General features: G+C 42.4%; 1 protein-coding gene across 1 annotated transcript; it reads left to right on the top strand.

The window, feature by feature from the left end:
• Nucleotides 1-248: 248 nt before the first annotated feature.
• Nucleotides 249-21,348, top strand: SH3BGRL (SH3 domain binding glutamate-rich protein like; the record flags this gene model as incomplete). Its single annotated transcript, XM_010178591.1, has 5 exons — nt 249-375; nt 14,048-14,117; nt 14,917-15,102; nt 18,057-18,137; nt 20,879-21,348. Coding segments are annotated over 5 exons (497 nt in total), but the record flags the coding sequence as incomplete, so codon positions are not given.
• Between the last annotated feature and the right edge of the window lie 4,891 nt (nt 21,349-26,239).

The raw sequence follows: 26,239 nt of genomic DNA, 5'->3' as shown, positions 1-26,239 counted from the left end.
TAGGGCCTTTTTCCTCTGCTTATCACAATACGTGCAAATGTTGCCATCCTAAGATAAATTGAGTAAACCTGCCTGCTTTGTGTTTCTGTGTTTGGCTGTTTTGGGGTTCCTGAGGGCTGGTGCTTTGCTGTGTGAGCACTACAGGGCTGTGGCAGGAGGTGCTGAGCCATGCTGAGGGCAAACACAGGGTGATTCTTTGCATCCAGCGTTTTTACTGGTGTGTATAATAAATGTCCTTTGTTCTCCAGTCGCCTTCAAGGTTGCGAATGTGTTGTCAAAGCCTGAATGCATGTGGCCTCATTGCTCATCGTGGAAGCCCAGAGTGGTGGCAGCAGATGTTGTGGGTCTGCTGATGAACTTCCTTTGGTACAAGTGGTACAGCTAATACCAGAAGAAAATAATGCTATAAATAGTCTTGTAATATCGTGCAAGTTTAGGTAAAACTATTAAGCTGCATCTGTAGTTTTAAAAGCAATCTCACAAGTGTATATGTATTTTAGTGATACTTAGCTCATGCTGTTTATATACTGTGGATGAGAACTGACTTGTTAGTAGGCTTGGTATTGATTTTTAAACCCGTCTCTCATGTAAATATAATATGCGTGAAGTACTTTTTTAGATACACAGTGTTAACCAAACTTAATCTCTCTCAATAATGGTATGAATTGTTCTGAATTAGAGCTCTCGGGGTGCAAGACAAAATATGTAACACGACTCTAGTGAGGCAGTTAGGATGCCTGCCATCTGCCTTATGGGTTGTTTCTTTTAAAGTCATTGTTCCAAAGTCTAGAGAAGTCAAATATTTTTCTTAAAATATGACATTCAGTTTTTTAATAGAGCCAGAGATTAAATTGGCTGTACTTGTTGCAGTAGTTTTAATCTATGATATAAAAAACATTCTACTATGCTTAAATAAAATCAGTGTTCTGACAGCATGAGGAAGAGGGGAAATTGTACTTCCCAGTTAAGGACGCAAACTTTTTTTTGCTAAGATTATATGTAGATTGTATACACAGGTCTGATCGTGTGTTTATTTTGAGATGGTGCATCAGGATTATATCGTTTTCATGCACTGCTCGGGGAGAAAAGGCTGACTTTAAGGAGAAGCTGAGTGCCATCAACTTGCACTGGCTTTGCTTCAACTCAGAACTGCAGCACCTCTCGAGATGTGATCCATACATCAGTGCTAAGCACTTGTGCTTTTTTAATAAATATTTGTGATGTTGAGCAAGTAACTTCTTGTCCCGAGGCACTGAAGTTACACTCAGAAAATTCCTATAGAAGTCAGGGAATTGGCATGCGTGTAACGAGCAGAAGCTGCCAAAACCAAGATTCTCTGCAAGGTTATTCCTGCTCCTCCCAGAAGAGGAGGAACGGGGGGAGAGGAGACAAATGGAATTAAACAAACATTGATGGATTTCAGCTGTTCAGGCTCGAAACAGAACTCAAATATTCCCCTATATGATAAAAAGAGGAGCTGAGGATGTGTTGCAGCCAGAGACAAATGAGCTCTGCCTGCCTTTACGGTCACCAGCCCTTGAGCTGCTGATCTTTGTGCCTGGCACTAATCAGTGGTCTGGACACCTGAACCAAATCCACAACTTGTATCAATATTATGCTATTCAAGAATGTTTCTAGTCAAACATGAAAATACAGTGCTAACAACATTTGTTTCACCTCAACCATATTCAGGGGAGACTTTCAGTTTCATTATTAAATTTAAAGAAGAAAATGTGAAGGCTTAACATCAAACTCTGGACTAACTAAAGTTTGGAGTCGTCTTTGCATCCTGACATACAGCTTCTTGGCTTAGTTTCCCCTGTGAGAAGTGGATGTGGTGATTTGATTTCTTTAATTAGCTATCTGAAGTTTAGTTTTGTTGGAGCTCTTTTTCCATGTGTGAATATGGTCGTGCTTTAAATTCTAAAGGTGCTCAAGTGTAAAATTTTAACTATTACCTGTCAAGGAGTTTGCTGTTTGAATTGCTGTGGTGTCGGAGTGAAGAGAGGAGCCAAAGGCAGCAGTGATTTAAAAAAAGGGATCTTGGGGAAATCTGGAAGCTACAAATTATCTTCCTGTGCTGGACAAATTGATGTTCTCCTTTGTTAGACTCTTCCCAGCAGACGCGTAGACAGAGACAGAGCAGGCAGAAGAATTAAAACGCTGTTGGAGAAAAAAGCTGTGCCTCACAGCTGAGTCACCTGGAGCATGTGAATAAGGGTGATCCCTTAATACAGAATCCTTGGACATCCAGAAGGTTTTGGACAGGCTTTGGTCAGATTAACAAATTATTTTTTTATTTCGTAAAAGAACTAAGCTCCTGTGGGATAAGAGGAAAGGATTTTTTTTTCCCATTTTGGCTTATATAATTGATTACATACCAGTTACATAAACCAGATAACGATCAAGACTTTGGAAGATACAGGCAGCTTTTGCAATATGCAGAAGTTACGAGGAGATCCTATAGAGATCTGTGCTGTACCCTCAGTAACCTGGAGTACATTCTGGGAGGAACAACCAAATAAGGTCGTATTCTGCAGTTGACAGAGAAAGAGCTGAAAAAGTAGGAAAAATGATAAAATCATGTCAGGCGTGGGAGAACAAACAGGAATTGATTATTTGTGACTTTTCCTAATGCAAAAACTGGGGGAGAGCAAGTGAGACGAGCAGGTGGCAGGTTCACAATAAATGAAGTATTTTGTTTGACAACATGTAGTTTAATGCAGAAACTCCCTGCCAGGGAATGACCTGAATGGAAAAAAATCGCATGGGCTCAGTAAGCAGTGAGGCAAATTAAGGGGGAAAGTCTATTAAGGGATATTAAACATAATTACTACACCTCTGACTCAAAATTGTGGATTATTGGAGTCTGGGTAAGTGTAACGTGGTGTAGCCCTCTGCGCTCAATCTGTTTGTGTGATCTTCCCAGGGATCTGTGGCTGGTGGAGACAGGATGCTGGGGTAGACAAGTGTTGGATCGAACCCAGAAAAGCTGTTCTTCTGTTCATGGATGAAATTGGCTCTGCTCCCAAAATGATGGTAACAGTGTGCATTTAAAAATTAAAGAACATGTTGTCCAAGAAAAATGTTTAATGGAAAAGAATGAAGAATATGTGTGTGTTTGGGTTGTGTTGGTTTGGTTTTAATTTGGTAGTTATTACAAACGCCTGCAATTGTGAAAGTATTAGAAGGCTCTGGGTATTTAGGTGTAACTAGAAAGTTCCTCTGAAAAGTAAACAGATTCTGAGTCAGTTTTATATTCAGACATAGCAATGCGGCTGAAATCTTAACATTTCTGCTTTGCAAACTCCGAGATGCTGTGAGAGATTGTAGATATGAGAGGAACTTTTAACTGTATTTGTCCCCTGTATCTTGGAAACCAGAGGTGGGGGGGGGGTGCAGAAGATAATAATAATTCTCCCTTTGGTTTCCTTCTGAGCAACTGCAGTTCAGTTCAGAAGCCAAGGGCAAGGCTGTAAGAAGTTTTGTGTGGAAATATTTGTTATACGATAGCTGCTGGCAGGCTCAAAACTTCCTGTTGGGAGATAAACACTGAAATCTCAAGATCTGGACATTGAGGAAGACTTTGCATAGGGAAGACTTGCCATTAGATCTTCTATTTGATATGTAATGAATTGTACCTGGGATTCAGATGGGGATTGGGGTGTCAGCAGCTGGGGGAGTCAGCATGAAACAAGCTCTGCCAGGTGATCCACAGCCTCCCTGTCCAAGGCTTGAGCTGGACACTGTGCTCGGCTGTGACTGGGGAAAGGTTTCCATTAACCAAAGCTGAATCATAATTCTGTTTTCCTGGGCTCTCTGGTGGACAGGGAGATGTGAATGAGATCTTGCAGGAGTGAACAGGGCCATTCTTCACGTGTCTCATTGCTGGTCAACATCTCAGCATTTCTTACAGAACATCAGTGTTTGGTGGTACGGACAGCAGGCGATTCCAAAACCAGCGTGACTTTGCATCAAGAACAGCAGATGCATCATGTTCAGACCTAGGTGTATCAGAAACCCCTACTGCTTTAGGCATAGGTCAAAATAAACTGGCAAAGCCCCATACAAACGGCAAACAGGCAGCCTCTGGGGAAAATAATAATAGTTTTCACATAAAACCACATTTTTATGAGAATAGTAGTTTCCAGGCAGATTTAAACAGCACATCTGGATTCACCTCATGGGATGAACCTTTGGCTGTGCTAATGTCACTGGGAGTTTTGCCATGGACTACAGCAGGACAAGACTTTATTCCTTTGGAAATACTTAATGCTGCTTATCCAAGATCATTCCTGTGCACACGGTGCAAATGTATGTGGCCGGAGCAGCAGCTGCAGAGCAACTGGCAGAACGGGAGAGGAGCAGAAAAGCTGAGTGAATGAATGAATGAAAAATACACCCCAGAACTTTCTCAGTAGATATGGATAGAAATGAAGTTCAAGTGAAGCTGATTTATAGATAATAGATGTAGGATTTTTTTTCCCTAGGCAGGAAATACAATGTATGCGAGTAGAAATAAAAAGATAAAAAGGGGCAGGTTTGCAAACTTACTTCTTAGTGACCTGATAATCCTGATTAAGATCTGGAAATTCCTTTCCACCTTGTAATGCAGATAAACAAGTCTCATGGTTCTGGTGGCTAAGTCCATGAAACTTTTGTACTAGAGCAATCTTTAAATTTCTGCTTCCTCTCATCCCATTAAAACGTACCAGGAGGTAGCCGTGAAATCCTCTGTTTCACCTGCAGAGGACTGAGGTTTGAGTTGTGCCTGATCAGAGTAGGTCCATAAAGCTACCTCGGGAATGCTCCTTCCAGGAATTTACACCTGTATAAACTGAGAAGCAGCTGGACAGACAGCTGTGTCTCCCATATAATGATTTGGGACCAAAATTAGCAGCTTGGACGGTGTTAGGATAGCCATTGCCTCGCACTGCCAGCTGTTGAGCATTAGGCTGAGACTGAAGAACATCAGGGGAATGAAGCTATTTTGGCTGCTGGCCCAGGCCTGGAGAACTCAATCTTACAGCAAATAAACAGCTGGGGGACTTAATCTTTTCAAAAATAAAATGCAGTGTGTATTTCTCTTAGTTTCCGTTGGTGGTATGCATATGCTGGCTTGCACAGAGAAGGAAGCTTGGAGGTTTTTTTTTTTAAAACAAAAGCGATACTGTGGTGACAAGAGTGATCTGAAAACCTTTGAGAAGACAGTGGAGGGGTTGCGAAGCAGCCTCCAGGTTGTGGCTCTGCCGGTGGCTGTGACTGCCACTGAGACATGGGCAGCATCCGAGATGAGTGCCCTTGGTCCTCGTGAGCGGTGGCACTTCCCTTCACCCTGCAGTGGGTAAGAACAGCTTGTTGATGGGAAGGAGCTTACTGTGTTGGAAAATGCTCCATTTTTTTTTTTAGTTCCTGTAAAGAGTGGCTTCAGGATGTGTCCTGAGAAGTCCTCTTGAGAGCAAACCCCCAGGCGTTGGCCTTCCTGGCTACTGCAGGCAGAAGTTGACCAACTCCTGTATTGCTTCAGCTACTGAAAGTATTAAAAACTGCGGTGTGGCAATTCAGGAAAAAAAGCTTTCTTCTCTTGAAAAATGTATTTGGTTTAGTTTTAGAATAGCAGTCGTCAAAAAAACTGTTTTGCTAAATAAAGTCTGTGGTATATGAGTTCTTAAACAACAGAAAGTAATACAGAGCAGAAGCACCTGGATTTAGTGTAGGAACCCTGAAGTCGTATTGTGTTTCTTCTTAAAGTAGTTTTTTATTTAAAGATAATAAATACCTAGCAGTATAAAGGCAGTGAAACAACAATTAATGCTGTAAACTTTTAGTCTTGTCAGTTAATTTAGTCTCTCTGTGTGCTAAACCATACAGGAAATAAAGCTGCTTTTTATTCCAAACCACAGGAGCATCATGCAACACTTGTCTGTGCTTCTATCTCATTTCCTAACCAGAGTTCAGCTCTCATCAGACAAAACAACAAAATGTGCTCTCTATGGCATGTGTTGATCCAAGGCTCCCTTCTCAGGCTGCTTCCCGGGGGAATATTGGCGCAGTGCTGTGCAGACCCTCGAGGGAAGATTCAGGGTGTAATGAGGTAGGACCAGTGCTGTTTTAACTGGTGTAACACCACAGCCACCAGTTTCCATTTGATATAATTGCTGCCAATGCTGCATGGACTATGAAGACCTGTCCTGGAGGCCTCTGTGAAAATTCAGATAAAGGAGGAATAGTTTTTCTGGCTTTCAGGGAGAGATCAGCAGAAAAGAATAGACAGAACCTGACACATCCAGACTTCTAGGACTAAAGCCCTTTTTAAAGCTTCTAAAGCAATAGTCAGGTTTCAGTGGCACCTCACTGTCTTTCCCCCCATTTTTCTTAGCCCCATTGAGAACTTTTGAATATATAGGAATGTGGTGTGTTCCAGAGGGTTTTCTGCATCTCATGTGGTACAGAACCTGATTATCTTGTTGGAGATAAATGCAGTGTGTTAAATTGCATCATAGTGAAGCCTGTCTATAAAACTGGGCTGTGGTGTATTGGTACTATTTATAGAAACAGCCAGAAATTATCCCTAACCCAAATAACAAAGTAAATTAGAAACTATTTGAAAAACAAACTCTCCTGTTGGTGATCTTCAGGAGTTATGTTAGTTTTATACTGGTTTCTGGGAGGAACGGATCTGTTTGGTTTTATTTAACCCTGGGCAGAGTTGGGATGTTGTGACTAGGCACACATTGGGCATCCAGGGAAATACAGCCTGCCAAGCTCCAAGTCTGCTGCAGAAAACAACTGTGCATAATAAATGAAGAGTTCATATTCTGCTTCTGCTTTGTTAGCGGATGGCCGAGATAATGGAGCCTGTATTCCCGCAGTAGGAAGCTGTGTCTCTGTTGGTTTTGGACCAGACGAGCAGCTTTCAGGCTTATGAAAGTCAAATGCCACAAAATTGACTTAGAAAATTACCAAGGGTCAATTTATTTTGTATGGTAGTGGCGGCGTTTTGCTTTTGATTATGACAAGTCTGGGTGCTGCGATGGTTCGTGTTCAGTGTCAGCGCTACGGTTAAAGCTATGGCTTTGCCATACATCAGTGTTTACATTCTCATCTAAAGTGAGATAAGGGGAGGCTTAGGTCTGGAAGCTCGGTTTTGCAAGATACATTTATTTTGGCTAACTTCAACAGTCTAGTCACAGAAGAAACTAGAAAATATGGTCCCAGCGATGGGATGTGTTTCCCTGATGGTCCCTCCTGGATAACCATCCCCAGCGCCGGCGCTGGAGGAGGTGAGGTGTAGGAGCAGCCTGGGCAGAGCCCCTGCATGAGGATGTCAGGTTTTTGATGCTTGAGGAGTTCTGGGTATCTGAATTTCGAGCTGCTGCCAGCCAGGACACAAAGACACGAGGCTGCTTCAAGTGCAAAGTTCATCCTTGATCAAACAGGGCTCCTGGCGCGGCTGTTTGCAGACATGACAGGAAGGGAGGGGAGAACCGTGCTGTTGTTACTGTCTCCAGGGCTGCAGAGGCCTGAAGCCCAGCGTGAGCAGAGTTAAACAGTTGTCAGGCGTCCCCCCTGTTTTAAATCAAGTGCAGATCCTTCCTTTTGGGAGAGCACTGACACCTCTGCAGATCCGCAACAGCTCGCCTGGTGTTCAGCAGTCGGAAGCTTCATTTGCATTCACTGTTTTTCTGTGTTCAGGCTGTGAGGTTGTCTACAAAAAACCTTGGGCTTAGCGAGGTTTGGTGCCTCTTCTTGCTCTGGTGCTGCCAGCTCCTTCTTGCGACTTCCTGGGTTTTAACTCCTCCCTTGCCCAACTGCTGGGAAATACATTTCAAATGTTAAAATTTTGCATGAAAAAATCCCTGAAAATGGAAGTTTTGGCTGTGTGGGGATTTTTTTGGTTTTGAATCCCAGATAAATAATCCTGTTGGACATTTCTGACACTTTTCACATAGCTGTAAAAAAATAAAAAGGGAAAACCCAAATAACCACATTGATTTCAGGTGTTGCCGACGATAAGATGCTCTGTGTTAGAAACCAGGTAGTACCACAACAATCCCTGACAACCAGGTATAAAGGCATGAATGGATTAATTCCCCCAGCTCCTCCAGTGCTTGGATATTATTTGTTAGGAGCAGAATTTCACTTTAGCTGTGATAATATGTTGATCCTTAGAGTGCCTTCACAGAAAGTAAATTTAAAACACATTAAAAAGTAATCAGGCCTTCATTAGGCAGTGCTGCTACTGCTGTTTGCCAGAAGCTGAGAAGATATAAATAAGGAAATGTTACTTGTCCTCATACTTGACTAATGGGTAAAGGAATCTGCTTTTGGCCACCGCTGGAGAAAAGTAGCTAAACAGATACTCGATGTGATGCAGGAAGTCAGTTCTGACCTATTTATGGCCTTTTAGTATCTTATTAGAATTTGACTGTAATGGAGCTTTGGTAGAGTTGGCTGTACACGAAGTTTGGTCTGCTGCAAAGCTGGTGACATTCAGAAATCCTGCTGCAACATTAAGCTCGAATCCTGTGTACATTTAAATAAAAGAATCGATCCATTTAAGTGAATATTTTTGACTATATATAGTTTTTGGCTACATATCATGCAACGCTGACAAAGGTGAGCTTCTTAAAGATTTGATGCTGTCAACTGCTGGTGTGATTATGCCCACAACATGATTAAGGGGTTGCTTAATGAACTTCAGCCTCGACGTTTGCTGGCAGATGTCTCCTTTTGTAGATACCAAGTGACAAATACCCCAAATCACCACATCGTGTGGCTGCAAAGAGCCTTTGGAGCCTGTTTCTGAGCTGTTCCTTTCCACAACCGTCGTACTCCTGCTGCACGCTGTTCACAGCATGGTATTTACACCAAGGAGTGAATGAGTGGGAGTTGGGTCCACTGAGAATCCTGATCTCCAGGACTTTATTACATGGAGGTGACCTTAACTTTTGTGTTTGGTTCTTCATGTAGGAAAAAAACAAACAAACCTGTTGAATGCAGTGGAGTTTTTTTCCTTGAGTTTTGTTGGTGTGGGATTTAACAGATTTTTAGGCCCTGGGTTATTGAATGCATGCACTTACAATGGCATTATAATCCATAAGAGAAGCTTTTATTTTTGTTCTCATGAATCAGCTTTTCCATTTATGTAACTTTCTACAGTTTCTGGAGCAAGTTGTGGTCTTGTTGTGGGAAGCAGAGGCTTTGTCCTTTGTTTTAGCTATATTCTTGGCTTGTGCTGCAAAATCTGATCTGTGGTGTGCGTACCTTATGCCTGGATAATGCCCCATTGCAAGCAGACCTCATGCTTCCCAGCGTGATGCAACCTGCAGGTTAGGCTACAAAAACCTTACGCTACCCTGGATTTTTTCCCCTAATTCTGCTCTGAGGGGTTGTGCATCCTTTCACCCCAGGACTTTTTTCTGCTTTAAAAAAGTGTCTTCCACAACCACATGTGAGAAACAGGAATCACCCGGGCTTGGTGGGCGCCCGGTGGTGAGAACCACATCCAAATAAAACAACTTTTAAGCTGTTGAGGGCAAACCACATCAAGAGAAGGCTGCTGTAGCAGCTATGCAGGATACATGTTGATGTGCCATGGGCTTCCCAAAGGGCCCTGGAGGGTAAGTGCATATGGAGCCCATCTGGACATTAATTTCTGCAAAAAAAAGGCAGCATAAGGACAGTGTGAGGTTTTCCAGCCTCCTGTGTTTGATTTAGGTTGCATCAATTCATGGTGGTTTTGCTGTGTTTATCCTCAATCTCATTCCTCACAGACCAGAAACCAAGCAGCGGGAGAACGATGCCATTACTACATGTAATGCTGGGCTTAAAATAGCCAGAACAAAGAAGTAGGTTGAGTTCTGTAATGATAATTGCCCAGACCTAAAAATAGGTAGGTATTATATCAGGGAGAAGTCAGTGAGACACAAATCACTGGGAGACATCTCAGCCTGCAAAGTTTCCCCCCCTTTGACCACCACTTACAGTGGATGGTGGCCACCAGCACCACCAGAACTGGCCTCTCTGAATTTTAAGCCAATGAGGGGGGTGGTGGGGAGTCTGGCTTGTTTATACAAATAAAACCAACTAAAACAACTTCATACAAAGAAGTTACTCCTCGAATATTGCAATAAAAACAGATAAAACACTGATGGAGCCAGGACCAAGCCTGCTCGGAGGTGTTTTGTCTCTGAAGGGAGTCCTGGGGGTGGAGAACAAGCTTAGGAGGGCTCACAGGAATCCGTGACATTTAAATTCAGAGCTGAGCTGCCGTGCTCTCTAACTCCTACAAGTTATGTTGTACTGGGAGGCAAAATTAGAAGCATTTTGCAGCTAATTTGCAAGTATTAGCTTCTACATTAGGAACTCTCATGGGGAAGGCATTATAATTTTAGAAATTAGATAACAAAAAATAATAAAAAAAGCCAACAACAAAAAAAACCCCAAAACATATTTTTAAATGTCAAAAAGTGGCTTCTCCAAAGAAAACCCATTTTTGGGTGTTTTCACCTCGGCTGCAGTGAGCAGAAGGATGGCACTGCTGGCTGCCACTGGAGTTTGCTGAGGATTTCTTAGCTCTGCACTTTTCCCGTTTGCTGTTTAAATTGGAGTTTATCAATCTTCAAAGGGCACTGAACCATTTGAACAACTAATGGTTACAAGTCTGGCGACAAACAGTACCATCGTCGGGGGAGTTGAACTTTTTTGCTATTCTGCACAAAGCAGATATCCCCTGTGATTTAAAGAATTGCCTCCCTAATGATGTAGCAGCATGTTCAAAACCATCGCTGGCTTAAAAATACAACCGCCTCGAAGACGTGGTTGCTTTTCCTTATCTAGAACCCAGAAGGCTGGAATTGGAAATGGTAAAAAAAACCTTGTAAAGCTGGTTTTGTCTTTAAATTGAGAAGTGTGTAAGATACAGGTGTCTGTAAGGTGTTGCTCAGGCCATGCGCTGAGCAGGAGCTGGATGCTGTAAGCGATGATATAACCATGGCTGGGAACTTTACAGGAAATCTCTTTAAAAGTTCTTTTAAATTCTCTCAACAATGTATGAGCCATTTAATTGCATCTTTGGGGGAAGAAGAAATCTATGTTTTTCCTTTGCAGGAAGGTTAGGACAGAGGACCCACAGAAATGTAGGAGAACACCCCATGGCCAGTGCCAGACCTGCAGAGCTGCAGCCGCATTGTCCACATGGGGAAGTTGTTGGGTGATCAAAAGAGCAGCGCTCAGACTGTGAACTGATTTTGGGTTCCAGTGGTCCATAAATAGATTTCCAAAACATGTCTATTGTCCAACAAGGAATTTATTTATAAACTGGAAAAATAACAAGATGTAAACCCACAAGCCCGTCTTGGCCATCAGTGCAAACTAGACTGTTCTTTTGTATGTGTGTGCCTGCGTGTACCAATCAGACAGGAACTTTTTTGAAGAACGTTTCAATAAAGTATTTAAAATAAAGCATACTGTTTCCTTGCAGCAGGTAGTGCTCGGAGGAGCTGGCTATGGGACAGCCAGTTTAAAGCCCTGGCCGGAGGTGGGGATGGAGCATCACTTCCTGCAGCATCATCCCTGGTTCCTTTCTGTTTCTTATCTTTTTGTTGAGTTCTTTTTTTTTTTTCCCCACTAAATTTAACTTCTGATGTGTATTTAAGTGAGGGACAATAACCCTAAACTACTTATTTTCATAATGTTACTCTATGCACGTGTTTTGTTGAAAGCTTAGTGTTTCATGATTGGCTTCTAACTGGAAAGGAGGAGAATCTTGACACCCAAGGGTATCTTAAAAAAAGAGTCTGTTGGAAGCCTGAGTTTGTGATGTTGCTTGTGTGTAGATTTTGTATGCGCAAGATTATAAGTCCGTGGTGAAACCTTTTCTTAACCTCCAAGCATTTGCCATAAAGCTATTTCTGTCTTTGGTACAGACAGTGAATGCCCAAACCAAGTTGAAGTAGATTCATTTGGTGAAACGTTTCCTTTCAACATTATCCTTGCAGCATCAGCAAAAAGTCAAATGTTTCCACTCACCTGAGTAACTTTAGCTGTTTTTCCCACAAGAATCCCCCTCAATCAGTGTGTTCAGGCTGAGAAACCAGGTGTGTGTTTTTGGGGGTGGGGGTAAAGCCATTTGTGAGCAAAACTGCCTTTCACGGAGACATTATTTCACCATGCAGGGCAGCTCTGAGCTCCAGCAGGACCTGCACGCATGTCCCCAGCTCCCTGCTGGCTCCCTCTGCCCTGCAAAATGTGTCAGGAGCACTCAGTATAAACAGGGATTTTCATGTTTGCAAACTGCAGCGAACAGGCCAAAATAACTTCAGACGTGACAGTTGTTTGCAGAGGATGAGGTGCGGTATCTGGAAAGGCGCTGGCCGGTGTCCATGCCTCGTTGAGAGCTTTTTTTGGAAAGCAAGTGCTGCGCGTTGACAGGCGGATCCTGAAGAAAGGCTCCTTGCTCCTTCCCAAACATGGGCAGCAGGAACCATCTTCCAGACTCTTGTCCTGAGGAGAATGTGTGCCCTTTCAAGTAAGACAAAATACTCTGAAGCGGCAGCAGGCGTCTCTTGCTCTATTTTGGGAATTTTCTGTGGTATTTCCAGTGCCTGAGATTAATAGAAGTTTTCTAAATAAAATCCCTTAAAGTAATGCAGTCTGGCAGCTCCATGTCGGCTCTGCCCAGTGGTTGGTGCCACGTTTCTCTGGAGATTTAATGCTCTTGTGTAAGTTCTTGTGACTGTAGTTGTAAGGCTTGTCTGGAAGACGTCGCCTCTTAATCTTCCAACTTGTTGGTTTTTTTAAATTTGGCAAGAAAAGAAGGGTTTCAAACTAATTAACTCCTGCATCAACTGCTTTTCTTTACAATTCTTCAGTGGTTGCACTGTGAGACTGAGCTGAGATGCTGGGAGGAATGAGTGGATGTATACATGGCTAGGAGGCAATCTCATAGTAAATATAGAGAGAGTTCTCAGGAGATCCAAATGCAAATTACTGTCGAACATAGAACTCTTGTTTTGTGTGGCAGAATGTGTCGTTTAGTAGTGATTTGCATAAAAACTTTTTTTTTTTTAAATCCTGAGCCATCTCAATGTGTGTTCTCACTAAGCAGTGGATTTTTGTACAAGGTAAGGACCTAAGACTAAGGAAATCTGTAATTTAGAAGTGGTGGGAAATGGTTAATTAAAATATAACTAGTTATAATTAGTTATAATTAGCTATACCTAATTAATATATAACTAGGAAAAAATTCCACTTATTCCCAGGTCAGTGTGTTGCCTCAGATACTGACCACTGCCAGAGGAGTTTACCAAGACCCTTCCCTTATTGTAGTCCTACAGAACAGTTCATGAAGGAAGCGCTCACTTTTATTTTTCTCTGAGCTGTATGACACGATGGAGAAAAACTTCGCCTGATCGCTCCCTCCTGCTGTGACCCCTCTTATTAACAGCAAGCAAAGAAATCTCTTACGGGTAGATTTGAGTCTGCTGAGAAATGTTTTCCTATGCAGCCTGTAACACGAACTATTTCCTCGGGGTGGTATTAACTTGTCCATATTTATTTCTTTTTTAGCCGGGATGAGAATTAGCAAATGCCCAGCAATATTCTTCTGTGTAAGGGTACACAGGTGCCCAGCTCTCCCAAAACCGCGCCCTTCCAGGGCAGTCCTTTTCCAACGCTAAAACCTTGCACCCTCGCTGCAGCTCCTGGGGGCGCGGGGCTGTGCACACCGGGGGCACAGGCACCATATTTGGCTTTCGGCTGTGCCCTGACCTCAGCGCTGCTCGCCGGGAGCTGCCTGTTTTCCCTTGGCCGTATATGGAGAGGCTGCTGGGGGAAGCTGGTGGCTGCCCTGAATTGGAAGCAGTGCAACATCTGTATGAAAGCGCTGCTTTTGTTGCACTGAGCTAGTTAGATTAAGGCCAGGCCTTGGACTGGTTTTGTAGCAAAAGGAATAATTTGAAGAGAACAAATTTCCCATTAAATCCCATTTTTTTTATTGTTTGCCGGGATGTGCATGGTTATAATTTCCTTTATGGTGGGAAAGTCACGCAGAGGAAGAACAGAGCATAAGCAGAAGATCTGTGTATCAGGAAGTCAATAACTCATATGTGACAGTAATAAAAACCACCTTTCCTTTAAAAAGCCAGCACAGTCTTTGCCGTACAAGATCCTGCTTTTCACTTGAGTGCTGTGTGAGTGCACAGAGGATGGGATGCATCAGGAGTGGGATCTCATCCAGGATGCGCAGCCAGACCTGGAGACTTCTCCGTGAGACCAGCAAGGATGGGGGATGCGAGTCATGGCCGTACCTGCCACCCTTGAAGTCTGGAAGCAGAGCAGAAGAGGGGTTTTTTAGTCCAAAGAAACATGAGCCAAAATTGCTTTGGGATCTTAATGGTGACTCTCAGATCTCTGTTGGGAAGTGCCCACAGCAAAGCGTGTCGCCTTCGTGAGGAGTACAAAAACCTGGGATAGGCGGGTTCAGCCTGTGCTTCCAGAGACAGGAAGGAAGCAGGTTGTAGCTCATGTGTCCCTCCAGCAAACTTCATTGCACCTGAAAAAACAACAGTCACCTAAATTAATTTTAAGGCCTGGACAGTGCAGCCTCTGCAAGGGGACTGTTTGCACGTTTGCTTTAGATTGGAGTCCTTCAGGGTTCACAACACTTGCATGTGTATAGGGACAGTGTCTTTTAGACTGCAGCTTTTCAATTATAAGGGAGCTAAGTCAAGGCTCAAATATGACTCTTTAAAAGATACTTTTTTATTCTAAGAATTTTCTTACCACTTCCATTTTCAACCTGTTTTCACCCCCTTGTTTCCCTATTGAACGGCAGAATCGCATAATTGGCAGCAGAAAAAATGGTTTGACTGATTTTGTTTGCTTTCTTCCTCCCTCCCTCTTTTGTGACAGATTAAAAAGCAGCAACAAGATGTGTTAGGTTTCTTGGAAGCCAACAAAATTGAATTTGAGGAAAAGGATATCGCTGCCAACGAGGAGAATCGGAAATGGATGCGCGAGAACGTCCCTGAGGACAGCCGGCCAGCGAGCGGGAACCCTCTGCCACCCCGGCTCTTCAACGACAGCCGCTACCTCGGGGTAAGGCACGACGGCTCCAGCTCCCCATCGCTTCTCGTCCCGGTCTTCTTACTCACTGCTGAAGTCTGTGCTTTGCTGTTGCGGTCAGCAAGGACCTGGCCAGCTGCATGTTAATCTACAGCTCTGAAAGTTTAAAGGTTTTTTTTAATTCTCATGTTCACTGTGACTGTGAACACTTCACAGAAATCTGACACTGTTGTGTCAACCCCATGTTCTGTAGCAAGTTCAAAGATCTGCTCTGTCTACACGGGATTTGCCAGTATGTGTGGATCTCAGATCAGTCTGTAGTCTGTCCATCTTCCAAATTCAGTGCTCAGATGCAGTAATGTCTGCCATGACCATAAAGCAGATTTCTGATCCTTCTTGGGATCAGTTTTTATGTACTGCTTGCAAAATCAAGGCTGTTGCGGTCCACTTACTCCAATGCCTTGAACAGATTAAAACTTGTATTGCAAATACAATTCCTACTTTAATGCTTTCCTATTTTAATGCTTGATCAAAAGTAAGTTGCCCTGCAGCACTTCTACTCAGCAGGCCATGCTTGAATGATTATTAGATTAACTGTTAATTTTATTTTTAAAACTTAATATCTTCTGAAAAGAGCTCGCAGTATGCATTCCTCTGTTTAAGTCATTCTGCAGCCTGGTCCTGACCTGCAAAGTCTGTAAGTCAGAACCTGATACTTCTGGACCTTTGTGAGGGGATTCTGAGGCTACTGAAAGAAATTATTCTCAATGTGCCAGGATTTTTTTCTTGCTCATAATAAAAGCAGAACTTGAAACAATATCCACAGTGAGCCAATGTAACACTGGGCTCTCAGAATTTTACTGACTGTGGTTGTGACATGGAAGAAGATTGGTTTGGAGCAACAAATGTAACGATCAATAGTTGTCTGCAGCTGAAAGCTGAGAAGGGTCACGAAGAGTTGAAAAGCTCTGTGCAGTTGTCTCTCTTTAAAGACAAACAAACAAACAAAAAGAGGCAAATATTTGCACACAAGTAGGAAGTCCAGTTGCAACAGTATCACCTTTCTCCCTTGTTGTACCAGAGCTTTAGGGATGCAAGCAGATCACTGTGCAGTTGTCCTTTGTCAATGAAATGTTGCCACATTTCTGCTGCATTGCTGCAGCTGTGCAGCACAGCAGGGCTTTGCTACACAGAGGTGTGAGACAGGAGGAGAAAAAGCTGTAGGCACCTCAGTCTGGATGTTTGCTTATCAGAGATGCTTCTCATATATCCCCAACTGCAACCCATGACAGTTCTTTATACGGTAACTTTGGGGAGAGGGATATAGATGCTTCACACCAGTTCTTGCTGTGAGTTTATTTCATCTCCAAAATTTTGGTTGCTGTCACTTCGAACTTGTGAACTTGGGTCAGTTTGTGTAGCTGGATTCAAGTTACTACAGTTTAGTTTTCAAGAAGGTAAAAGTTAATCCCACATGCTTGAACCTCTGTGACTTTATCTGATCCATCTCTATAATGAACTTCCCTGTTTGTTTCATCTGATGCAGCATAACTGGCTGGGGAATGAGCAAAATTGACTTTTATTGGCCTGTGCACAGCAGAAAGTCTGTAACTGTAGATGCTGGGGAAGTTGGCATGAACCCTGCTCCTCAGTCACAGGCATTCCTCTCCTGGTAGGTGCTACAGAGCAGGCTGCTGGACTGTGCATCAGCAAGATAAACAACCCTTTGTTATCAAGCAGCCCCAGTACTGTCAACAGAAGGGCTTCAGGGAGAATTTAACATCATCATACACGTTTTTATCAAACTAGCACCCCAATGCTACGTGTACAAAGCGAACAATAATTTGACATCCTTGATCTGCCAGCAGCTGAATCCTCTGCTCCCTGGACTTTCTTCTGTCCCAGCTGCAATGGCCTCTTAGACCTGTCTCTGCTCTGAACACACTGCTATTTTCAAATATAATTTCCTATTTCTTAGGCTTTTGCCTAGCAGCCAGACAAGCGTGTGAAGCAGCGTGCTCTTAATCGCAGCTCTCTCCTTGCCTTCAGCCTGAGACTGAGCCTGCTCTGAGCTGCTGCCTTGCTTGGCTTCCTCACTCAGGGCTCCTGCATCAAATTGTTCCCCAGTAAAGCTGGAGAAAGCTGACACTGTTGCCCCTGTTAAAAGGGAGAGAAGGAGAGTCATAGGACAGATATGTGCTGAGTGTGGAAGTATGTGGTAATTCAGACAGTGGTGGACTTGCACAAACCTTCTAGGTTCATTTGGTGGGTGTTTGGCAACTTCTGTTGCTGAGCCACACTGGGGGCTTTTTGCTTGCTCTGCCTCACTTAGCAGACAACTAAGCTGTGTTTGTAATCCACACAGCACTGCATTCTGCCCCAAATGTAAAAAAGAACAGAGAATGAGGCATGGGTATTTCTTTTGTTATTTCATTGTTTTTACCTTAATTTTCTTGAGAGGTGGCTGTGTGCATATTTAGAGCAATTATAGTGCACTGAGTACAATGAGCAGTCCCACCTGATGGCCTTCATTTGCATAGACTGATCATTAATGGGAAGATGATGGGAAAAGATGTACTCTCAGTTTGCAGGTTTAAATTTTAACTTTTACCAGGTTTAAGAGTTAATGTCCATGGTTGCACAGATGCCATTACTAAACTAGTAATTAGCAATGGCACCTACGGACATCAGTGTTTCTGATGACAAGGTGTGGGCTCAGCCCACTCCTACAGGAGGGAAAGGCAGCAGCACCTCACAGCAGCATCTTGTTGCTGCAGACACTAAAATTCCCAGCTTGTCGCTTTTCAGCTAGAAGATTTCTGTGGTATCAGTGCTAAAGATAAATATCTGAGGTGGTGTTCCGAATTCTGCATTCAGCCACAGGAAGCAGTTTGCTCGGTGTGGGATGGGTAACACCAAACTGAGCAGTGATTATTTCTCACAATTCATTCTCCTGTCTTTTGTTCCCTCCTGCTCCCATCACAAAGGACTACGAAGCTTTCTTTGAAGCTCGAGAGAACAATGCGGTATATGCGTTTTTAGGCTTGACTGCACCACCTGGTTCAAAGGTAGGTGTGCACATTTCTCACAGTACACCACAACTTGTATTTTACACTGTGTTCTTCACTGCTCATTGTAGAATATTTTGTGTTCTATGGTTTCCCTGGTGAATCTACCTGCTGGTCTGATACTCGGTCTCCAGAGACTTTCAGACTTCAACATCACAACAACACGCTGCTGTTATGTGCTGGTTTATTTGGAGGATGCTGTGTTTCCCAGAGGCATCTTCCTCCCCCTCATTCTACCAGAAAAGCTCAGTGTTCAGTTCAGGTGCTCTTTTTGCATCCTCACTGCAGAGCCACCCTGTGCTTTTTGAAGTTAATGGAAAAGCTTTTGTTACTTGGGAAAGAAGAGCTGGGTCAAGTTCTTCACTGGTAATAATTGTATCTTACCATTGTTTGGGTTTTTTTTAATTGTACACTCCGGGAACAAGTGAAATAGTAGTTAATTTTTGCACTGAAGAGTGCACAAGCAATCTAGATGAAAAAGTTGTCACAAAACCAAAGAATTAATTCAGTGAAAAAAATTAATTCATGTGGAGTTTTGATGCGATTTTTTGCTAGAAAATACCTTGAAACCAGAGTCACTGTTTTTGAAATAATGTGCTCTTGCTTCAGAGTAATTTTTTTCCTCCAGCTCATTATCTGAAGCCTTGTTTTCCTTTGCCAATTACAAACTGGGTTGCCGCTTTGCGGATGCAATGGGCTGGAATTCTTTTGATTTTGATAGGATAGGACAAGGCTGCTTTATACGTTTCACTTGACAGCAGCAGGATCATCCAGGTCACTTCCAGCTTTCTTGTTCCAATGGATAAACACGCCGCTTCCTTTCAACTTTATTCATGTAAGAGTTGAAGGTCATGCTGTGCACATCACTAAGAGACCTAATTTTAAAGGTGGATGATGATCCCTCAGTATTAGGCATTACAAGTTGTGGGTTGGATTGAAACAGTTTTGGGAGCCAGAGTAATTTCTAGCAATAGTTCCGTGAATGTGAATGGTGTAGTGAGGAAAAACTGCCTCATACAGAGAGTTGCAGAGAACAAAACCTGTGATACATGCCCCAGCATCACGCATTGATGGCATCAGGAGGCTGCACGCAAGTGCGATGGTGACATAAATCTTATTCAAGTTTCTTGGAACATCAGCACCATGCTGCAGAAATGAGCATGCAGAGTGGAGCCAAGGAGCGAGAAGGCAGCCCTGAGACCAAGAAACATAGAAAAGCCCATGCGTTTCCCCTTGGGACAGAGATCTGGGAAGCGCAGTGGTGCTGGAGAGCAGTTGCTGCCATAATGAATCAGGTCATCTGTCCCTATAGCATTTATGAACATCGCTGCTTACTTTAGCTGCCAGATTGCAGAAGCAGTCTGCATGGCTCTTTGTTGCTCCCATTCTGTCCTAAGAGGTGGCTTTGAAGCAAAAGGTGAGTTTTAAAAGGGAGAAACATAATGCAGTTGTACTCTGCTGAATTTTCATATAGCTTGCTGCAGCAGGAGGAAGTGTTTTAGCTGATGAAGACAACCTTGGCATAAGCAATCTTGTACCCAGCACATTCTGTTGTTGGTCTGACTTCTAGTATCCATCCCACAATTACACGATGTCAAATCAAGCTGATTGCCTGCTGCCAAGAAAGAAAACTGATTTGTAGATGCAGAAATTGGCATTTACAGCATAGCTGCATGCAGCTTGGATGTGATATTGTAGTTAATGACATTGCGACTGCGTATGTTGCTCCATAAAATGAAAGGAGTCCGGGATCAACCTGTGTGCTATTGCAAGAGAGGACCTCAGCAGCAAACCTCCATTAAATGTCATCATGAGAGATTTGGGAAGTTGTTTGACTGAACACAAAGGTCCAATATTAATGCTAAACAAGGAGGGCTCAGAAGTGAGTGTGGGAAATGCAAGTAACCACTGAGCCCTGGTGCTTTGGTTTGCGGTTTGGGCATTGAGAGTACAAATGGATCTACAAACCCTGGGAGAGGTTGGTATTCAGGTTTTAAAGGGAGAGGATTTGGTGAGTTTTCTGCCATGAATTGATACGATGCCCTCCTATGAGTGTGGTAATGTCCTGGCTCTGCTCTTTGACCCACACTGTGCAGCCAGAGGAGCAGAGCACGGTCCGGGAGCGCAGCAGACCTGAGCCAGTGATCCCAGCAAGGCTGTTCCCACGCCCCCGTATTAAAAGGCAGCACGATGCAGCGCGCCTGGGCAGATATCCAGGAAAACCAGAGTGACCCGCCACAGCTCAGATAAGGGAGATATGCGTGGTACTTCCTGCCCTGTGGGCTGGGGTCACCCACTGTCCCCCCTCTCTTACAAGCCTGCAGGCTTCTTGGAAATTCCCTTCTTAGTCCTTCCTCCTCTTGTTTTTTATTTATTTAGCAAAGTGGCTCATGTTAACAGTGATATTGTTGAGTCTGTTATCTGCAGTATTTCTATGCAGTCACCAGAGCAAACAACTCCATTACATAAAAGTTGAGTTTAGCAGACTTTGAACTCTTTCCTATAAAATAAACCACACTGTCCACCCTGAAGTGCTACAGAGAGAGCACCGTGACTGCTCATCTTTTTGTAGGCCATGCGGCTGCTAGCATTTAATGAAATTAATCATCTGTCAAAAGTACACTTTTTTGATATGGAGACTTATTATTAATTAAGAATTCTTTTTTCCATTTAACCACAGTTATGAGAAAGTTGTCACCTTTCATAATACACTAACGTGTAATTCTGTTCTGCTGTTTCAGGAAGCTGAAGCACTGGCAAAGCAGCAAGCGTGAACTTCAACTGCCTTAAAAGTTCTGTAAAGGGAATTTCCACAGCTTTTTATAAAGTAGTACAATTGTCTCTGCTTTGAGAAACGTAGATGTGATTTCTAACATTTGATTGGTGCTTGCAGCATTCACTGAACATAAAACAAATTTGAACACAAGAGGAAAATGTGAACATAAAGGTAAAGAGCTTGGAGTGTGTAATTACAGAGTTGGAAGCATAGGAAATGAAAGCAATTAGACATGAGTAATTTTTGTGTGGTTTAAACTGTCTTGGCAATTTGTCCATTTTGTGTAAACTTTGAGAAACTATTTTAGTACTAATAATACAGATGGGGTTATACCTAGAGATCCAGCTATTTAAAATACAGAAAAACAGCATCTAAAACCTTATCAGTTATTAACTTTAGTGCCTGAGCTGCCTCAAAAATGTTACTGAATTCCACAGTAATTTTCCAGTGTCCTTTCTGGTTTCAGATGAAATTGTAGGTGGTATTGTGTAGTATAGCCATTGTAGTCACTTTTGAAAGTTGTGTTTGTTCTTTTGTAGAATGGGTATTTAAATTTGTATTGTAACACACTGTACAGATGAAAAAAAAAATAATGCCATGTATTTCTCATTTAAGTGATCCATGTGGGCTCTTTTGACAAAGAAAAAGGGATCTGGGGCAATGAACAGCCTTTCCATTAGCAAGTTCATCACACAGCTGCCTAAGCACGACTTGATCAGTGTGTAAGATCGAGTGCACCTCAGTGAAGTACACACTGATTCCCAGGCAATGTTGCGAATAAGCCAAAACGGCCAGAAATGGCATTTCCTTACCTGAGTAAGGGTGAAAGCCTTTAATGTATTTCTCTACAAAGATACCACTTCACACTGCTTGTAGCATTAGGCAGCTTACTGCACATTCAAGCAGTCATTAGGTTCATACAGTATTTTTTCAAACAAGGAAGTAAATGTTTGAATAGCAAGAACTGTTGTAATTAAGTGAGACTTTTTTTTGAGGTTTAAAAACTTTTGTTCCATTGTTATTGCCATATCGTGAAGCTTCTACAGGAACTGCAAGTCTCTTAAAGCGTCATGCATTGGTGAATTTACCATGTGCAATATTAACCTGTCCGCTCTCCCAGTGCTCATGAGATAGGCTGTGTTTCTTGGCCGTATTCTGCAAAATTACAAATTACAAGTGCCCTGAAGGATAAGAATCAGGTTTAAAAAGTGTGTGGGTAATTTAAAATGCATTTTGCACCAGATGATGTACTTATTTCCCCAAACCATCAAAAGACAGTGAGAAAGGTAATTAGTCCTTGCTATATTTAGCTCATTCTAATAGCTCTGCACACACATATTCTGGTTTTATTTGGTTTATGGAGACAGAGGAGCAGGAGGTACAGATCAGTACCTCCGTTTTATCTTTTCTGATTTGGGAGCCTGGGAGTCAGTTTGAAGCTCGTGCTTACAAAAGTAAGCACAGCATCAAAAGGCGCAGGGATAGATTAATGTTGCCTTATCTTCAAGATGAACACTTGCATCTGTGCTTTTTCATTAAGAGGCTTTATCAGTAATTACTGAAATTTTGTGAAATTTAAGCTCTTTTGGGGATGGAACCTAGGTTACTTTTTAAATGTAGTGTCTGATTTTTACTGTTCACTATGATTTCATCTTTTTGAACCGAGGTGATCTTTGTTTCTCAGTATTGGCGTAATCTTAATGTCTAATCTAGTGGTCAAGTTTTTGAGAAAATACGGAAGAATACTACGTAAAGCCTTGTGAAAAAAGTGGAATTTGACACACAGGTCACTATACTCACACCAATTTGCTGCGTTTCCTGTGTAAGGAAAGCATAGTGTAAGTTTTGTGAATTAGTCATTGTTTTGGAGAAGCTGTAATTGAAAGCCGTTGCCAAATTCTGTCAGTTCAGTGACCCAAAACACTCTGAAACGAGGTCAATCTCTGTATCTGACGGTCAAGAAAATTGCCAAGTTTAAGAAAGCAGAGTCACCTCCCTCGTCTGGTCCCCCACCCTTGCCATATGGTAGTGTTCAAACTGCATCAGCATTCCTCAGAAAGCTCTGTTGAGACAGACTGAATTATTTCTTTGTCAGGGAACAAGGCACCAACACAAACAGAAAAATACTGAAAATATCTCTTTGCTGTGGGACTGTGTGGAAAATGTGCATTCATTTCGATGCAGATACTTTGCATGAATTTAGGAGTGCTAGGAAGATGTTGCCTCTGTGATTTTTCTGTTTCCCATGCCTGTGTTGGGTCAATGAAGGGCACAAGAACGAAATTTGTTGATTTCTTATTTTTTTGTCCTATGTAGAAGGAAGGCATTGAAGATTTAACCTGTATATTAACCATTTCTGTATCATTCCAATAAAATTGTTTTAGAAAACTTTCTCACAGGATTGACTTGTTTGCATGATTTGTTCATGTTTTGAAGTGGTCTCACAACTTGAACGAAGTGGAGTTTTTGAGTGAAAATACTGCTTTATTTTAAAATTTTGAAATATCTACAGCAAAGTGAACACAATGCATCCACTGCTGCTTCACGTTGAGGGTTGGATCTCTCACCTGTCACAACTGGTGGGTTTTCATTATTTTGGATACACCTACACAAAATGGACTTTTGGGGGTTTATGAGAGCACTGAATAATTAATCCTAATAAACCTGCGGTTCCACATGGAAAGTGGACAGGGCACATCAGCTTCGCTCCACACCCGCAGAGCCTGCCAAACGGTCTCAGTTGCTTTTTTTTGCACCGTGTAATTAATTAGCTTTGTGTGGCTCACAGCAGGGGAACTATGTTATTTAATATTTGTGTTGCCAGAGGGCGATGTAGGATACATTTTTAAACTAAAACTATTCATTTTTACCTTCTCTCTTTGCCGGGTAGATCCAGTAGGTACATTCATTTCAGCTTTACACGCTGAAGTTTTCTGTAGAGCTGCAGAAGGTGCATTCTCTGCCTTTGAACTGCACTAGGGTTTGCCCAAATCCCAGACCTCAGTTTACATCCTCTGGTGGAAACCAGTAACTTAATTCTTTAAAGACTGGTTTGTGAGAAGGCTGCTTGCTTGCCATTAGTAGGATCAGCTTTTTTCTGTCTGAAGAAAAAACTTTTTCACTATGAGGGTAACAGAGCACTGGCCCAGGCTGCCCAGAGAGGTTGTGGAGTCTCCTTCTCTGCAGACATTCAAAACCCGCCTGGACGTGTTCCTGTGTGACCTGGTCTGGTGATCCTGCTCTGGCAGGGGTTGGACTGGGGGAGCTTCCGAGGTCCCTTCCAACTCCTGAGATTCTGTGATTCTGTGAAGAACAAAGCACAGCCAAGAGCGGTCAGTTACATCGATGTCATTTAATTTTGTTTTATTACTTGTCTCTCATTTACTCACCCTTTAGTGTCTTAAAAATGGTCCACAACATAAGAGAAAATGCCATTTCTAGATTACAGTGAATCCCATTTATTTTCCCCTGTACATACGCTTCACTTGTGTAACGCAGAAAAATCTCTGGTTTTCTTGTTTGTAAACAGTCTTAAAAGAACCAAAGTGTTACTCATTAATGTAAATTTCAACGCAAATTGTTTTCAAAAATCTGTTTAAAAAACAAACTGCATGTGTGCTTATGTTTACTTAACTTGCTGTTTCAGGTTACAACGGTGTGCACCGTATAATAAACTTTTCTACCAGTTACTGTGGGATTTTCATTTCTCATTTAAGAGTACTTCATGTGTATGTCATGGAAAATCCTGTAAATTCTGATTATACCATCCATGAGTCAGTTCAGGTTAATGTACAAAGCCTAGAATGGGTTTTTACTTTTTTTTTTCTTTTTAACAGGAGAAAAAGGTATTGACTGGTCCTGTGCACTCAGGCCCACAAATTGAGAAATGTGAGAAATAAGATTTACCAAGAACATTGTGGGGTTTTTTTCCAAAGGACTAATTTAAATCCATTAATGTAATCAATTCAGACTATCAGCAACCTGTGTTAAGAACTTTATCAGACCTCATCTCTCCTGTGTTTTCCCCATTTCCCCATTTATTAGCCAATTTAAAAAGAAACTGAGACAACTCATTACTTGGGAACAAGCCATTAAGGTTTCCTGACAGTGTTTTTCTGACTTAAGTGTTCTCCTCTTTTGCCAGTCTTGCTTTTTCAGTTTTTTGTTTGTTTGTTTTGGGTTTTTTTTGTGATGTAAATACAACAGTGAGAAAGCAATGCATGATACAGCGTGCAGAGGCATTCTGTTCACATGTCCCCAGCCTGTGATGTGGAGGCAATCCAAGGTGTAAGGGGAAAATGAAGGCATTTCCTTATCGCTCAGATCCACGTAGCCCATTACTGCCATTGCTTTTCTGCCATGTTCCTTTTTCCCCCTTTCTCACAGAGATCATGACAGCATCTGCACTTGTTCTGAAAATGGATTACGCTCAGCATAGAAGAAAGATGATCTGCAATGCCCATCTGAATAGACCAGGTAGCACTACCTGCCCAAAATAAACCCACTCTACGAAGTATATAATTACTAAGTAATTATCTTTTAATGAGTTTCCTGAAGAAGTATTCTGGGATTTGTCCATATCATGTGATCTTGGTAGAATGTTTTAGACTGAAAAGTTTATAATTAACAATTTTGAACTGCATTGGTAAACTTCTAGAAAAAAAAATGGGAAATACCAGAAGAATTCCAGAAGTTAACTTAAGGTGATGAAGTAGAAAGTTGTCTCACTACAGGAGGTGAGCACTGTGTCATATTAAGTACAGAGTACCTCAAGTGTTCTGAATATGCAAAACACATCTATTTAGTACACTGCATTCATGAAATACCAAAATTGGTTCAATATACAGTAATTCCTTATCCCAGGCTTGTCTAGTGAAGACATCTTCAGGAACTTGGATGCTTGTTTTCAGTTGCTTGGTATAACATCCAAAATCTTAAAAAAAAAGTAAAAATAAATGAGCAACATCATTAAGATAATGTCAACTGCAGTGTAATTCTCATCTGACTTCAATTCTTTTTTGAGGGCAAGTTGTTTTTTGTTTATGCAGACAGAACGTGATCAGATACACGGTTCATAACCACGAACATGGCATTAAATCCAAATTAACTTTCAGGAAGCCATAATGCCAAGCCCATACCAGGTAAAGCCCAGCAACGCCGCGCACAGCGCTTCCAAGCACGGTTCAGGCCCGGTTTCCTCCGTGGCCCTCAGTTCTGCCGTTCCCCCGCAGTACCCATTGCCACCGACCACCGGGGACGCTGCGGCGCCGGGCCTGCCCACCTCCCGGCTCTCTCTGACCGACACGCTGAGTAATTCATCCCGCAG

This window comes from Mesitornis unicolor, unplaced genomic scaffold (genome assembly GCF_000695765.1).
Source record: "Mesitornis unicolor isolate BGI_N332 unplaced genomic scaffold, ASM69576v1 scaffold11612, whole genome shotgun sequence".
Lineage (NCBI taxonomy): Eukaryota > Metazoa > Chordata > Aves > Mesitornithiformes > Mesitornithidae > Mesitornis > Mesitornis unicolor.
The sequence above is the reverse complement of the archived record's forward strand: the minus strand, read 5'-3'. Positions and strand labels throughout refer to the sequence as shown.